The sequence below is a fragment of the Hemibagrus wyckioides genome, linkage group LG24 (assembly GCF_019097595.1).
Source record: "Hemibagrus wyckioides isolate EC202008001 linkage group LG24, SWU_Hwy_1.0, whole genome shotgun sequence".
NCBI lineage: Eukaryota > Metazoa > Chordata > Actinopteri > Siluriformes > Bagridae > Hemibagrus > Hemibagrus wyckioides.
This window is the reverse complement of record NC_080733.1, coordinates 4,045,362-4,061,900: the sequence shown is the minus strand read 5'-3', so window position 1 is coordinate 4,061,900 and position 16,539 is coordinate 4,045,362. Positions and strand designations below refer to the sequence as shown.

General features: G+C 38.5%; 1 protein-coding gene across 4 annotated transcripts in view; it reads right to left on the bottom strand.

Annotated features, from left to right (window-relative positions):
* Positions 1-10,357: 10,357 nt before the first annotated feature.
* elfn1a (extracellular leucine-rich repeat and fibronectin type III domain containing 1a) overlaps positions 10,358-16,539 on the bottom strand; it is a 78,365-nt gene continuing 72,183 nt past the window's right edge. For all 4 annotated transcript variants that reach the window (XM_058377251.1, XM_058377253.1, XM_058377250.1 and 1 more), the window contains one exon: positions 10,358-14,862. In XM_058377251.1, the coding sequence (XP_058233234.1) occupies positions 12,088-14,478 (2,391 nt within the window). In that variant the 5' untranslated portion in view covers positions 14,479-14,862 and the 3' untranslated portion in view covers positions 10,358-12,087. The remainder of the gene's footprint in view (positions 14,863-16,539) is intronic.

Sequence of the window (16,539 nt, the reverse complement as noted above, 5' to 3'; positions counted from 1 at the left end):
GAGAGAGAGAGAGAGAGAGAGAGAGGGGGAGAAAATGAATACAGAGAAAGTTAGAGACAGACAGACAGACAGACACAGTGAGAGAGACAGAGAGAGAGGGAGAAAAAGACAGACATAGTTTGAGACAGGCAGACAGACAGACAGAGATACACAGAGAGAGAGAAATATTTGAGTCACATGAGGTGCACTTACTTAAAATTACACACACAAGTATTTTGAAGACAGTTACTGAGTTCTTATAAGTTAATTCAGAAAACACATTTAAACACGATTGAATTATGATTACTCAATTTATTTAGACAGTCCAAGCACTGATGTTACAGACCCAGAGTCAAGAGGTTTACTCCAACCACCAGATAAAACCAGTTCAGTATTCAGTCTTTACTCAGTATGAATCAAACACTTGGCTGATCATCAGTTACTTAACAGAACTAAATAATAATGCTATATCCTAGAGTGCTCACATAGAACCTCCTCCACAAACATGAATACATTACTGGGATTGTTATTTGTTCCACTGAAATATCAACACGCTGATTCGATTTGATCACCTATCCACACGTCTTGGTACCTCGGGTCAGATTTTGGTCATAAAAATACTGAGATTCATCAGTTTCACAATCATTTCAATGATGTAGATTTACTTTGAATGTAGTGCAGATATGTTTTTATGTTGAAAGTGAATCATTTGTACCAACCCTAAAACGGATTGTATTTGATGTAACTGCAAAGATGTGTTGCTGTTGCATAACACCGTAGGTGTACAGTATGTGGGCAGTGGTCGTCTACTTACTGCCAAAGTGTAGATAATACACATGCATTCAGACATCTGGAATGACATGACTCATTCATCATGATTTATTATTTATTTATTTATTCATTCATTTATTTATTTATTTATTTATTTTTAAGCTCGTCATCTATAACTTGTTAAAGCTCTCTTTTAAATGTCAGCTTGACTTACTGTCTCATTTGTAGCACACACACAGACACACACACACACACACACAGACACACACACACACACACACTTTGTGCATACCGAGCACGTTCTACTCTTTCAGCCTAACTGGCTGCAGTTGTTATCGTTAGTTAATTGATGTGACTTATAATTACTCATGGACTTGCTTCATATGATTGCACTGACCTTTGTAAATTTTCACCCAAAAAATTATTTATTAATTATCATTGACCATGTTCCTAGCCACATCACTGATGTGAAAAGATTGATGGAGATGACATTTATTTAATAAAATGATTAGAACATTTTCCAATTGCATTTTATATTCACTGCACATGAGAAATTGGTGGATTGTGATGAACTCTGAGATGGAAGCCTGTATAACAAATACAGACAGACAGACAGACAGACAGACAGACAGACAGACAGACAGATAGATAGATAGATAGATAGATAGATAGATAGATAGATAGATAGATAGATAGATAGATAGATAGATAGATAGATAGATAGATAGATAGATGGATGCAGTGGTCAGTATCTATCAAAAGTGGTCCAAGGAAGGAACAGTGGTGAACCGGTGACAGGGTCATGGGCGGTCAAGGCTCATTGATGCACGTGGGGAGTGAAGGCTGGCCCATGTGATCCGATCCAACAGACGAGCTACTGTTGATGAAATTGCTGAAGAAGTTAATGCTACCTTTTATAGAAAGTGTTCAGAATACACAGTGCATCACAGTTTGTTGCATATGGGGCTGCATGCTGACCCCTGTGCACTGCCGAAAGCGGCAACAATGGGCACATGAGCATCAGAACTGGACCACGGAGCAATGGAAGAAGGTGGCCTGGTCTGATGAATCACATTTTCTTTTACATCACGTGGATGGCCGGGTGCATGTGCATCGCTTACCTGGGGAACACATGCCACCAGGATCCAGTATGGGTAGAAGGCAAGCCAGAGGAGGCAGCTATATATATATAATTCTTTTTATTTACTTGAACTTTACACACAGTTTAAACTCTATTAAATATTCACACTCTATTGAATGCTATAATAATTTCCCGCTTTTCTACACCACATATCTCCACCACATTGGATATTGGAAAAACAAACTCTTTAAAAAGTAAACATCTTAGGATTTTATGTCAACTATAGATCATACTAATTTTATCTAACACTCACAAATGTGCCTTCATTAAAAATGGAGATATTTTTGGAACTTCCTTGAACATGGAAAGAAACCATGGACAATTGGCAAGGAGAAGGAGAAAGAGATGGAGAGAGAGAGAAGGAGAGGGAGAATTAGAGGGAAATCAAGACCACAGTTTGAGTATTAATAAAGGCTACAGACTGATCATGTATATCGTGATCTATCCATGGGACAGTTTGGCCTCAGAGTGCAGTCAAACCTACCACTCTCTACAGTCAACTCTATTCTAAGAATTTTTCATCGAAGCAGCAGGTAAGAAGCATGTTCTGTGAGGATGTCTGACTGAAGAGAATTTTCCTGTGCTGTTGTAAAATACTGTAACAAGAACCTGAGCTGCATTTTTTTATTTCTACTGTAGGATCCAGGAGATGCCCTTGACAGGAGGGAGAGACAGAGTAGAAGAAGAAGAAGAAGATGATGAAGAACGTTCCACTGTGAATATGGTAATCGCCAAAAATGGCATAAAGCTCGGAGAAATGATTCAGCAGATAATACGACATTTGCAGATGTAAAGTAATGACTTTGTGTAACTTCAGCTGCAAAACAAACTTCATTCATCAAATTTTAAACAAACTTCAGATTTGGATGAAATAATTACACACTCAGAGGAGCTCAGATATCAATATATCTAGTGTCTACTGAGGTTCCATTAACTCAAATCCAAACATCATAATGTATATACAGTGCTGTTGTCATTGTGTGAATGTTTGCATTGCTGTAATGTAACTGTTGTTTCGTGTCATGGCTTTTTAACACTTTGGAGGGTCATGGAGGCAGGGAAATACTCCATAAGCTCATCTTTGTAGATGAATCTGGTTTTAACCTGGCCAAAAGTCACAGCAGGAGTAAGAATTTAATTGGAGAAAGAGGGATAGTTGATGTTTTGGGCCAGAGGAGAGCAAAGATAACTATGTGTGTAGCCATTTCAGATGATAGACTGCTATTATAAACCACACATAGGGCCATATAACACTGACCAGCAATTGTCCTTTTTGGTTGACCTCTATGATAGGGAGGTACCAGCTGATGAAGGTGAGGCGAATTATTAATAAATTTCATTATTTGGTTTAATGTGTCGTTTCAAGCACACCAGAGAACAATGTCGCTCTTCCTTCAAACTTATTGCCCTTTTCTGGGTCCTAAAGTGTAATTATTTTCATTCCTCATGTAAGTGTCCAGCAGCTATATGACCAGATGTTCTCTTCTGGGTTGGTGTGTTTCCAGTGTGATTCCTGCCATCACCCGGTGTGTGTGGAGTTTGCATGTTTTTCCTGTGCTTTGGTGGTTTCCTCTGGGTTCTCCAGTTTCCTTCATCAGTCCAGAGACATGCATTGTAGTCTGATTGCCATTTCTAAATTGCCTGTAGTGTGTATGTGAATGTGCCCTGTGATGGGTTAGCACTGGTCCGGGGTGTCCCCTGACTGGGTGCCTCTAGTTCCAAGGGGTAGACACTAGAGCCCTTTCAACCCTGTGTAGGGTATGGATGGATGAATGGTACAGATAACCTGCATGATAAAAGCAACATTTACTCAAATATTGTGTATTATTTGTATTGGGTAATGTTAGTCAGGCATAAAGTTGGACATCATTGATACAGGCATGATATTTGACTGGATCTCAGATTAATATATGTGGTAAATTTGTAGAAGTTTTTTTACTACAGCTTTCATGTCCCTCTGATGATTTTAACTTCAACACCTTATGACTTTTTTCAGAGCTTTTGCAAAAGGTTTCTAACCGTCGAACATCTGCCTGATGAAAGTATCATATCATTTCAGCACTTTCTTCACCAATATTCTTCTCTGCATGGTGCCAGCGTGTAGCTGAACTTTCCTGTCATAAAAACACAGAGCTGTTCCTGGTCTCTCTAACCCTTTGCCTCGCCTTGTCTCTCTTGACTTATTATTGTTTCAGACACCCTAGAGCACGACCACATAAAGACAGTGTAAAAGTGTGCTCGGGTGCACAGAGCGGGAGGCTCTGGCTTATCTTATTTTCCATAAAGCCCCATAGCATACTTTTTCCCTCTTATCAGTTCTTTCCTGAATAATCTACAGTGCCACTCTTTTATTTCTATGACTTCAAAAGGAATATACAGAGTCATAGGGCTGATGTCAGCATCTCTTAAAGATTTAGTGATTGACTGAACTGTCAGATATGAACTGAACACCATGTACTATTCCTGAGATTTAGACCCTTTGGCCATGTTAAATCTATTTTCACCTGCACTTGTGATTCTGGCTACACTTTGTTTATTAGCTCAAAAATAATTATCCCTTGATTGAACCATCATAACCCATCATTCTGTTGTTTCCCTATTTGCAATACAATTTGTTTCTAATTAGATGAGCTAATTGCGAGTGCTAGATGCGGGTTGAAGGAGCAAAAATGAATACCATGTTTTCATGCTCCTGATCAAGCCGCTCATTTCATGATCATGGTAATTAATATCGGGTAATATTTACAATACATCTGCATTATTGGTTTCATTAGTCTGATATCAGCAGGTGTGATGCGGTTTGTAAATTTCATATACCTCCCTGCAGATGAGAGGATTGCTTCCAGTTGTGATGAAAAGCAGCTGTTTGTTAGCAGATTCATTACTATGGGCATCAGAGAATGCATGAGATACGTTCATGGGAAGAAACAGGATGCAAGAAGAAAATAAAGAAAAAGGGAAAACATTTCCTTGGACAGAAGAAATGAGTCTGATTCAAAGCTGTGTAGCATTCATCACAGTCCCCTATATTATACAGTAAAATTTAAGACAAAATACATTGTACAAGAATGTATAAAAGTAGACAAAAATCTATACTAGTATGCATTTTTTTTACTGACATGTTCATTTTAGGTCTCCTGTGTTAGTTTGTCAGTAAAAATTAAAAATTTCTAAATATAATTTCTGTCTAGCAGAAAAAGTATGACAAGTTCTTTAGCTATATTTTCACATCTTTTAGCATTCTGAATGACCTAATTGTATCCGACCTACAGAATCTAATCAAATCTAATCTAATCTAATTGGGAAATGCCAAAATCTTTACCAATCCAGTTAAGCACATGACATATTGTAAAGGTATACATACTTACACTGTCTGTGAGTCTTTTATCAATAAGCTTAACAGGTTCAACCTCCAAGAGTGGCTGCTTTTCAAAAAGCACTATTTTGTATTATTTTGTATTGGTTTGGGGGGCTTTTAATTTTAGTTTAAAGTACTTTGACAACAAAACTGGCTAAAGTAGAGTAGAGTTTATTGAAATATGTCATAAGTCATAAATCTAAAACATGTTTAAGTTTTATGTTCTTATTCCATTTTATGAAACTGTGAAGGTGTAGGTTTTCGCTGGTATACTTAGCTGTTGCTGTTAAGTGAAGATTAAACAACTAACCAGCGATGTCATACTCTAGGCAATAGGAATACCGTAATAGGAAAAAAGATTTATGTAATAGTGCCTTAAGTGGTTAAGGCTCTGGGTTGTTGATCCAATTGTTTGGCGTTCAAGCCCCAGCTCCACCAAGCTGCCACTTTTGGGCCCTTGAGCAAGGACCTTAACTCTCTCCACTCATGGCTGACCCTGTGCTCTGGTCCCAAATTCTCAAAGTTAGGACATGTAAAGAAAGAACTTCAATGTGCTGTAATGTATCTGTAGCAATAATAAAGGCTTCTGTTTTAAATTACTGTATAAAATAAGAAGAATATATAGAGAGACTTTTGCATGTTTTCTTCTCATTTGAAGAGTCCTTTACATTGTTAGAATGTTTTCCCTTCAAGTGTCTATGAATCATGAGAATATGAACAACTTGTTCTGGGCAGCTGGGTCACTAAATGGAACAAATAATAGAAAAACGTTTGCATGTTTAATGGTACATGGCATTACACAATACACAATATTTGAACAGAATACATTTGGACATATATCAAATCTAGCATCGAATATAGCAAAACAATTGATCTTGTTAGTAATCAATTTTTTATGGGAAATAAATATTATTATATTTGTATAGATAAACTTTTTTTTTTTTTAAATCTCTTCAGAGAAAAGAAGACATTAGGAGTCATTTGATTTGTCTGCTAAACCAGATGCAAAACTGCTCATCCTAAGTCAAATATTCCTGAGGCTTGTGACAAGACTGATGGATGTTTGCTTATCTCTCTGGGTAGAAAGAGGAAAACCATAAATCTTAGCATTCATAGCATTAATTTCATGCTCACTTGTGCACTCGTAAGATGGCTGCACTCCCCCAGTGCAAGTTTATTCAGATTAAACAGATGTGGGGAAAAACAGACCTAAGGATAAGCGGTACATAATAGTCATCTGTACATGAACTGTGAAAATCTGGAATTTGTTAGAGATTAATACCAGCAATGCCAGTCACAAGCCAGGTTTTTCTTGTTGTTTGTCAAAATTAATGATGTGCTTGTAATGGTGATAAAGCATTCATGAAACATAGGGGCTTGATAATGTGTTAATGTTAGCATAAAGTACAAAAGTTTAGTGATCGTTGGGGAAACAATAATGACCGTTAAGAATGATGTCCAGCTGTCTTGATGTTCAAAGAAGATCATAAAGTATTTACATGAAAGTTATGTTGCAAGGTTAATTACCCGGCTAACAATCTTTTGTGGTGGAAACCCAGGGTTCAACCATAAGATTACTCCAAAATCAACTGATCATCAATGATGAAACCCATTTCATACACATTTGTTCTGGTATTATAGTGAGATGACATAAAGCACCTGGCAGGTGGAGGCATCTAGCTCCCTTCAGAAATGCCTATATGAGCTTATGAGCTTAAACCCGGGTGTCATCTCCTGTGTTATGAGAGTCTGAAATTTGTAAATGGTTTCATTGGTATCCTTAATAGCCCCTTTTAAAAGGTTAACATTTTAGCCACTGGCCATCAGACCAGGTCTAATTGGCAAGGTTCACACCACTTCCAGAATTGCTTCCAAGTGATAGCATGTAAAGAGCATGTACTCTATTGGCTCTAGTGTTCATGATTATTTCTTGGCTTGATATGTGACAGTCTAATAGTTCACTGCTCTGATGCCACACCTCTCTGTTTATCTGTGACAGTAAGTCTGCTTGATGAGGAAATTTCTTGGGTATTCCCCTCACTAGTGCGAGTAACAGCAGGAACCAAGGTTTTGCTGGCCACTTCAGGGCCTCAAGCAGAACTCTGTGCTCTGATTATTGGTTCATCTGTGCCTAGTCATCTGTGCCTAACTTTGCCCAGATCTACTGTAACACCACAGCTTTGGTGATGGCCAGCAGGCTTAGCATTCCCAGTTGGAAGAAGTTGGAATCAGATATATTGACCTGCTTAAATGTTGTAAACGTGATCTTTCATGCATCAGTGTGCGAGGGAAGCTATCATCCTTGCTGAATCCAACTAATAATGCGAGTGACATGCCTCAATGTAGGGGAGATCTTTTTTACTCAGTTCACTCAGAGATTGAGCATTGAAATGTGTGTGAGTAGATCATATATATCCTGTGTGGTCTGCTCTCTGGTGGAGGCATAGAAGAGCAAGTCATCCATATACTGGAGAATCTTGACAACTCTGGCAGCTTGCCTACATTCTGAGAACACTTGAGGAATTAGAGAAAACCCAAACTGTAGAACTTCAAACTGGTACTGCTGTCCCAGTAGGGCAAAATTCACCCGTCTTTAGAGTCAGTAGGAGCATCGATGGATGCACCATGTAATTCCATGAATGTGAGACTGCACAGCATGAACAGCATTAGAGAGCCTTAGACAACAAAACACTAGGTTTTTCATAAACTAATTCAGTCCTCGCAAATCCAGAATGGGATGGGAATCATTATTCTTTTTTACTTTGAGAAAACCCCCTTGTTTTCACTATGAATAGACTACATTGTTCTTAACAGCAGAGTCTGCTTTCTCAGTTATGCCTCTGTCCAGGACAGAATGAACTTTGTGCAATGATGTTTTTGGGGTAATAGACCCAGTGATCTGATCTAGTCACTGTCCAATACACAAGATTAGATATGCAAGATGTGTTGGCTGTGAAGCATATTGCTTTTCACAAGTGGGCTCTGTTTGTTTTTTTGTTTTTTTCTTCAATGAGAGGACATCAGGGGTGCTTGGTTGCTTGTTTGGGCCATGTGAACATAGCTCTCTATGGTCTTTCTGGCTTTCCGAAGAGCAGTCCGGGAATACAGACAAAACTATACAGGGCCATTTTGCAAACTTCAGTCAGTGGGGACTATAGTTCACTAGCTGAAACATGTGTGCAAGCAGTTTCTGGCAGTTTGAAAAATCACAGCTGGCAGTGGAGAAGTTACCTTATTGCCTATTAATACTTGTGTTGTGTGAGTAAAAAACAGTGGAGCAGCACTCCAATCCCATCAGCACCAGAGACGCTGAATTGGCAACTCATACTGTAGGATGCAGTTACAGACAATGTGAAGTGTAAGCTAACAAGCTAAGCTAGCAATAGCAATTCTAGCTAGGAATTCAGAGCTCTTTGAGAGAGAGAAAGGAAAGACTACACTTACCACAATGGGAGAAGAAGCAGAAGAGCAATAATAGAGAAAAAGACTATCACAATTTAAGAGGAAAGGAAAATAGTAGCTCCTTCATGTGATACTTACAGGCTGCAAAGGATAAATCTGAATTCTACAAATGGTCCCAGCACAGGAGGCAAATAGGAAAAAAGGAACCATGGTGACAGTATTTTGGGTACTTGTAGTAAGTACTACATCACTGTCATAATATGACAATGGTAACGGTCTCGGCATGTACAAAATGAAATATCCAAGTGTTACTAGACTAGACTCGGCAGTTTGGAGGGTGATATAGAACTAGTATACCTGATGACACATCATTAAAGTTGCTAAAAGTAATCGGGTGTATCCAGTGTAATAAATGTGCCCACTTAAAAGGAAACGCACCCATCAGAGTATGATGGAGCTGTGGTAGGTTAGGGACTCCTGTTGTAGGTGGGATCGTTTTAGCCACTCCAAACCACTATCATTTAGTGCAAATGGAAAAAGAAGAAGTGTCTAAGCTATCCAATAATGGCAATGATCATTTTATAGGAATGAACTGGAATATAATTTAAGAGAAGAAGAAATGAATATGTTTAGTGTTTGTATACAGAGACAATTCCGTTTAAGTTGACAACAATTGCTGTATTTTTTTCTGTAACTGATTCTAGACTAAAACAACAATAACCAAAGATATATACTGAATATTATTTATATTTGTGAAACCACTTATTTACTTATACGCACTTCACAGTTACAAAATTAACATCCCACCGTAATAATATAACATCTGATAACAGACTTTCTCTGTTATATTTACTTAATTTTGTAATTTCAGACAGATTTTTTTAAATAAAAATGTTACGCAACACATATTGTGCTTTTTAATTCTTCTTTTTCCACCAATATCATATGCACATATTAAAATCTTATTATAATCTCCTGACTGGCAGTCTGCTAACTTTAAAATATTTATAAATGGTCTAATTCTTGTTTGTTCTTTGATATAGGACAAAAAGGTTGACTTTTTATATTACGAATCTTTAATATAGTTCAATTTTCTTTAGTATTAATAGGATTCTTACTGTGTTTTGAGCATTACTAAAGGCATATTTTCATGATGTCTAACATCAAACTGTGAGTTATTGGGCAAATATGAGGTTTGTAGCATGACTCAGATTGCATTCACAGTTTCTGGAGTGGTTACTGGAACAAGAAAGCTTGCTGGCATTGACATGTTCTCCGCATCATGATGCATCAGGAAACTGAACACATGCAACATCACTGACGTTCATTCTTCTCATAATTGGTAATGTGCCCAAGCTGTAACATATTATCTATATTACATTGTGAATGTATCTATATGTTATGTTATGTATGTATATGTTGTTTCGGGTCTGTTCAAACCGAATGAATTGATAACTAAATATAAAAACAGTATTGGAAAAAGAGCAGCAAACACAGAGCTCATTTAGTTTGTTTTTTTTTTTTCTTTAGATTAGTTCATTTAGTTCACGATCATCACAGTTCATACTTTTTAGAAAGGTATATCATTGGACACCAAAAAAAAAAAAGAAAAGAAAGAAAGTAAGAAAGAAAAAATCATCTTGAATGCATGGATATTCCCCTTAGCGTCACAGTAGTCTGAAAGCAGGTAACATAGTAATAAGAAATAAAAATAACACTTTATTGTGCTCTTGGTTGTTTCTTGATGTATTTCAGCAACAGCTGCTTCAGTTCACATTGTCCAAACATTTCTAACATTTATGATATAGGAGTGCTACAGTATGCAATATAAAAACACACAGATTACTTGCTAGATTGCCTATAAATTGGTCAGTTCTTGAAATCTATTGAAATGCTCTTTTAAAAAAGACAAGAAATAAAGACCTTTCAAAAACATCAACACTTGAAGAGAAAGAAAAAAAAAAGCAGTTACACATATATTTTAGAAGTTTAAGGCGATTCAAATAAGAAATTGGATGCCCCAGTCACTTCCTGTAACATTGTTCTGGTGATGTAATCCAGTGGCAACAGGTCAGGGTCAGCGTAAATCAATGTCTCTCTTCTTGCATGTCTCATGTTCCTGATCAGTGCCAAAGCCACAGCTCCTTTCCATTAATTGGTTTTCAATTCAACATTTACAAAAGCATTTGTGTTTGTCAAACAGTAGAAAACAACTAACACAGTTTTGTAAATGTCTTTTTTTTTAGTTGGTTTGGTACTGTTGAAAGAGAACTGATAAGAAAAAAAAAAAGTGTATGAATAATGTGTATAAATGAATAACAAAACATGCAGCTGAAAAGGACTGCATTTTCTATCAGGTACTGTATGTAATACATTCATCCTCAGGGCTGAAGAATAGAGGAGACATATGCACGATATGAGTTGATGAGCTGTCACCCAAGCACTTGAGCTGACCATCAGATACTGTAAATCCTTTCCACAGCAAGCATTGTACAATCGAAACAAAAGGTCGGAAATAAAAGTAACTTATCAGTAAACAAATCTCCAATGTACAAAAATTGATTTCACTGAGATGGGTTTTCACTGATGTCATCATTTGGTTTTATGTATATATATATATATATATATATATATATATATATATATATATATATATATATATATATATATATATATCTTCCTCAGTCCTGTACATTTTCCTTGATTCCACTTATGCAGATGCTTCAGATATACCTCTGACTGATCTGTATTGAAGTAACAATCTATCCAAATTTATGAGCCGTTAATATCTTTATAATATTGTGCATTTTGTTAAGTGACATGAATGAAAAATGGCAAAGCAGACTAGAGCGAATGGTGTTTTCAATGGACGTACACCATTCCAGTGACGAGTGCAATGTTTATCCATCTGAACTCCAAACATTCATTAGAGACAAAAGTCAAAGGAGCTGATTTTAAAACCCATAATCTAAACCTGAATCGAACGTTTCCTATATCTTTTCTCATAACCACTGATCTTTGCAAGTATAAAAACACTATATAGTACATTAGTCCCCTTGTATTTATAACTCAATATATATGGAGAACTGTTCATTAATCAATGTACAGTGAGAAGAAATATGTTTCCAGAAGACAGCTGTCAGTGTATGATACTTTTTTTTTTTCTCACTGTACACAGTAGAAAATCCATTGTCACAGGACTTGGCCATGCGGAACCAAATACTTATAATCCACTTGAACATATATATTTTTAAATTTGCACTTTGTTCTCTTCTGGTATATATCCTTTTGGTAAATTTACAAAACTAAGCGTATATTCCCAATTTTCCCCATTCCCCATTAGTCAAAGTTGGCTATGTCCTCCATTAAAATGCAATTCAAAACTCATTCTGTTTTCACAGTCCAACAAAAACACTTGAAGAAACACTTGAGAAGTTTAAGATTTATGCTGGGCTGACACACCTTTCCAGTAATCTAGAATGTCATGCAGGTCCTCATCCTTTGCAAACTGCACTTTTTTACGCAGAGCATGGCCCGCTGCCATGTATTCCTCATCTTTGTGACGTTTGCGGTGGAGCTTGAAGCGCTCCCAGATGCTGTGAGTTGGTTTGCAGTAATACTCAGGGCTGGAGGAGTAGCTGAGGTTATGGTACTGGGGAGAGAGCTGAGAATAAGCCAAGTCTCTGGGCCGAGGCCGTGTCAGAGGCTCCAGGATGGATGCTTTGCGATTCTCCGGTCCCTCAAGCTCCTCAATTTGGGCATCAGGGTAGGAGTGTCTGTGTTCACTGTATTGACGTATCTTCTCTGCCTCTGCTCTCAGTATAGCGGCAGCTGGAGTAATGGTCATGATGGTCTCACCTGTAGGTGAAGTCTTCTCTATGTATTTAGACTCTGACTTGTATGCTCCCTCAGAGCGGTAAGGCCTCGGACTACGCATGGGACCACCGGTTGCCGTGCTGGGGCGCTTTGGGGAGGTGTTTGAGGAGTGGTGTCTCTGTAAAGAGTGGTGGTAACTATCCTTGTAAACAGGGGACAGAAAGCCAGACTTGCTCTGGGGCTGCTCTGAGATCAAAACTAACTGGGGCTCTGCTGTTGAAACAGCTCCAGATTTGACTCCTTGGAAAGAAGTTGATTCTGACTTCAGAGCATCTATGCAGTTGTTAATAATCTGGTTGACTTTGTCCACCTCTTTTGCAATTGTGGAGATCTCAGCAACAGAGCCCTGACTATTGCTTGGCATAGGCATCTCACACTCTCTTCGGTCTTGGTGCTCCCCAGTTCTCACATCCATATAGTTGCCCTTAGCCATTTTTGGGGTATCACTTAAGTCCTGAATTTTGTACTGATCCATCTCACTCCCAGAAGGCAAATACGGCATGCGAGACATACTCTCCCCAGCCATCATTTGCTTTTGAGACATCCTGGATATAGTCCCTCCCTCCAGTTCACCTCCATATTTGAGCTCTATTATGTTCTTCTTCATACTACCTGCCTTTTTGTGCTTTTCATCTTGGTACCTTTTCTTTCTTAAGCAATAGTAGACCATTCCTAAAACAATGACCATGCTGAAAAGGCATCCTAGAATGGTCATTATGTAGTGAGTGGCTGTTGAATCATTAGCCTCTCTCACTCTCCCAGTTCTGGGGCCTGTAGACAATTTGAGACAGGTATGGTTATAACGCAAAGAATTGCGTATGGAAGCCACACAGTAGGTATATTCAGTGTGAGGTTTCAGGTTCTTTAACTCGATATCTTCCTTTTGCCGTTTCAGATTTTGAATGTCTGTGAAGAAGCTGTTGTTATATAAAACAAGGATGTACATTTTCTTAAAGGGATGGGGGATCTGAACATTAATGATTGCATTTGTGTGGGAGACTTGTTTCAGCTTCATGATTGGTTTCACATCAAGGTCTGGGTAAGTGGGACTAATGCTTATTTCCTCTGGCTCACTACCAGAGGGACAGTCCTCCAGCTCACAAGGGGTAACATCTGGAGAGAAAGTTGTGGTCTCAGGAGGCACAGGGATATACGGAGTCACATAGTCCTCCGTGCACACAGTGGACAGCATATGCAGTGCATTGCGCTGAGTAGGATTGTTCGGATTCTGGCTTAGTAGACTGTAACCAGAAACGCCTGCAGGAGAATCACATACCATCCGTTCATTCGTTCTGTTGGGGAAGACTGACAGCCACTTAACAAACCCCAGAAGCTCACAAGAGCAGTTGAAGGGGTTGGTGTAAAGCTCACAGGTGGTCAACTTGGTGAGGCTGGTGAAGGTGTTCCCATCTAGCACCTGAATGCGATTCATAGAGAGGTCTATGTTTTCAATGTTTGGGCACTCCCAAAAGGCATTGGGTGTCACAGTCTCAATCAGGTTGGCCTGGAGGTAGAGGTACTGCAGCTTTCCCAACCCCCTGAGAATCCCTTCTGTTAGGTTACGCAGTTTATTGAAACCTAGCTGGAGTACCTGTAAGTTGAATTGAGCTGAAAAAGCCCCATCCTCTATATAGCTAATGTCATTCTTTGTTAGGTTCAGGTATGTTAGGTTGGCAAAGCGGCTGAGGGCAGAGTAATGGATACTTTTAATCTTATTTTCATTTAAGCGAAGGTCCACAATGGTGCTGTTGATATGCTGAGGGATGGCCTCATAAGGTGGCTGGTTTTGGCTGCAGATGGCCAACCACACAAAGCCCTTTTCCCCTTCAATAAGCCAGCAGTCCCCTCTCACTCCACCTATGTGAGTCAGATAGATTATGGCCATAGACCAGATGAAGGCACTCATCACGACACCACCACTACAAGCCATGGATGCCTTTCTGGAAATCATGAACAATGGTAACAATTAGGTAGTGATGTCACTTTTAGTTTCTACTAGGCTGGACAGAGCCTCACAGTATTCTGGCAGGGTAGTCAGCTGTATCTGTTTATGTAGACAAGGTGCAATAGGTGTCCAGTGTCTAGTCGAGAATAGGAGTTTTCACATCAGCTTCAGTTTTTAGCTTTTATTATCTTTTGTGGCCACAGTATTTGCACTTATACATACGTGTACATGTACGTGTTCCCTTAGAGAGAAGTGTTGGGGTTGTGGTCTGTCACTGCCTCAGGCTTGTTTGTGCTTATTTTCTCCCGGAAAAAAAACGATGGCTCTCATCCCCTTGTATTTTCCTTTTTTCCATTGCTTTAGTCTCATTTATGGACCCAAAGGTACAGCCTGCGAAAATGAAAAAGATACAGAAGATGCTGGTTAATTTATTAAAATTTCAGATTTTTATTTATTCTCTTTACAATGTTTATTGTTTTAAATGAAATACACAAATAGCTTTGTTTCCATTGCTCAGCCTTCCAATTATGTGATGCACAATTTAAGAGGTGCAGTCCCAGTGGCATATTGCTATTATAGCACACCATTGGCCAATTACCACTTGACAGGTTGGGGAAAATAAAGTGTCGCCGTTTTTTACCCCATTAACTGTGAGACTGAGTTGTTTGTCAGACTGAGACAAACCAGTGCTTAGGTGCTTCATCAGATCAATTACACCATGCCTTGTTAAATGGCACCCTGGAAACAGCCAATGGATTCTAAAACTAGTTAATCAATTTCTTGTTCACACAGAAAATACAGATATGAACAGCATATTTGTAACAGGTTGTTGGATCTTAGAAGAAAGGATTTATTTCTAATGTTCAGTGTGATGAGCCTAAAACAATGTAGGAAAACTGTAAGAAAAGGAGTGGTTGATATGAAAAGGCATTTCTATCACACATAATGCATCAGAATATATAGGTTTGCTAACAAACTGGCAGCAAAACTCAAGTTATGTATGTAACTGTTTCTATAAATGCTGGATAAATGCCAGGGGTGGTGAGAATCAACCAGCGTGTGCATGTACACATGAATGCCAAACCTCCCACAATGTCAGGAAGGGAAGTGTGAAGTAGTATTTGCAATAAATACTGCTGTCATACAGCCGTCTTTCCAACGCACCTTCTTGCCAAGTTCTCACCAGGAAGGTGCTTGTTCTGACTGACACACAACCCATTTGGTTACACATAACTAGTGTTTCTCTTCACAACTTTGTGTATCAAAGTCATTATTAAGGTTCATAACACATCCTGATGTTATGAACAGCCAACCTTGGCAAACCATGTTTTCAACCATCTCAAATTAGTTATAGCTCTGTTTTAAATGACTGTTTAGTACCGCAGGAACTCCACGTATCATGTGTTTTCGCTCTATTGACTTTTCAATAGTTTGAACAAAGACAATTTTGCAGCCTTAATTTAAATTGGTGAGAACCTTGAAATACTCAAATTTGGATTTATGAAGAATTAATTTTCCCAGCATTGATAAGTGTGATTTCGATAAGGCTAAGTGCCCACTCTAATTGGACTTCAAATGACCTACCATGAGTGTCTCATATAATCTAGCTGCTATATCTAGTCTAGAAATCAGAGGGAGCGAAAGCGAGAGAGAAAGAGAGAGAGAGAGACAGAGAGAGAGAGAGAGAGAGAGCTCTTTGCTATCGTTGTGAGGTTGATTTACATTTCACACGAGTCAACTTGAAGTGAATTATACAGCATGGCATGATTTTATAAGTCTACCGATACCTGCAGTTCTTAAATCTCTATAAGGCAGACAAGACTGGTTCAAGACTGGGTTCCTGCTTCCCATGCACTGACAGATTTATATGTTAGACAAGTGTTATATTTACTCTGCTACACGGATTAGATTCTCTCTTGCTGGGCTGAGATCTGAAAAATGGAGAGATTAAAGTGCTTACTCTCAGATTTGGACAAAAACAATACGGTCGAGTCAAAAAATCACACTGAGGCACACCCAGCCTGAAAATATATATTTTACTGATCTTTTTTGCTCTGGCTGTAATAA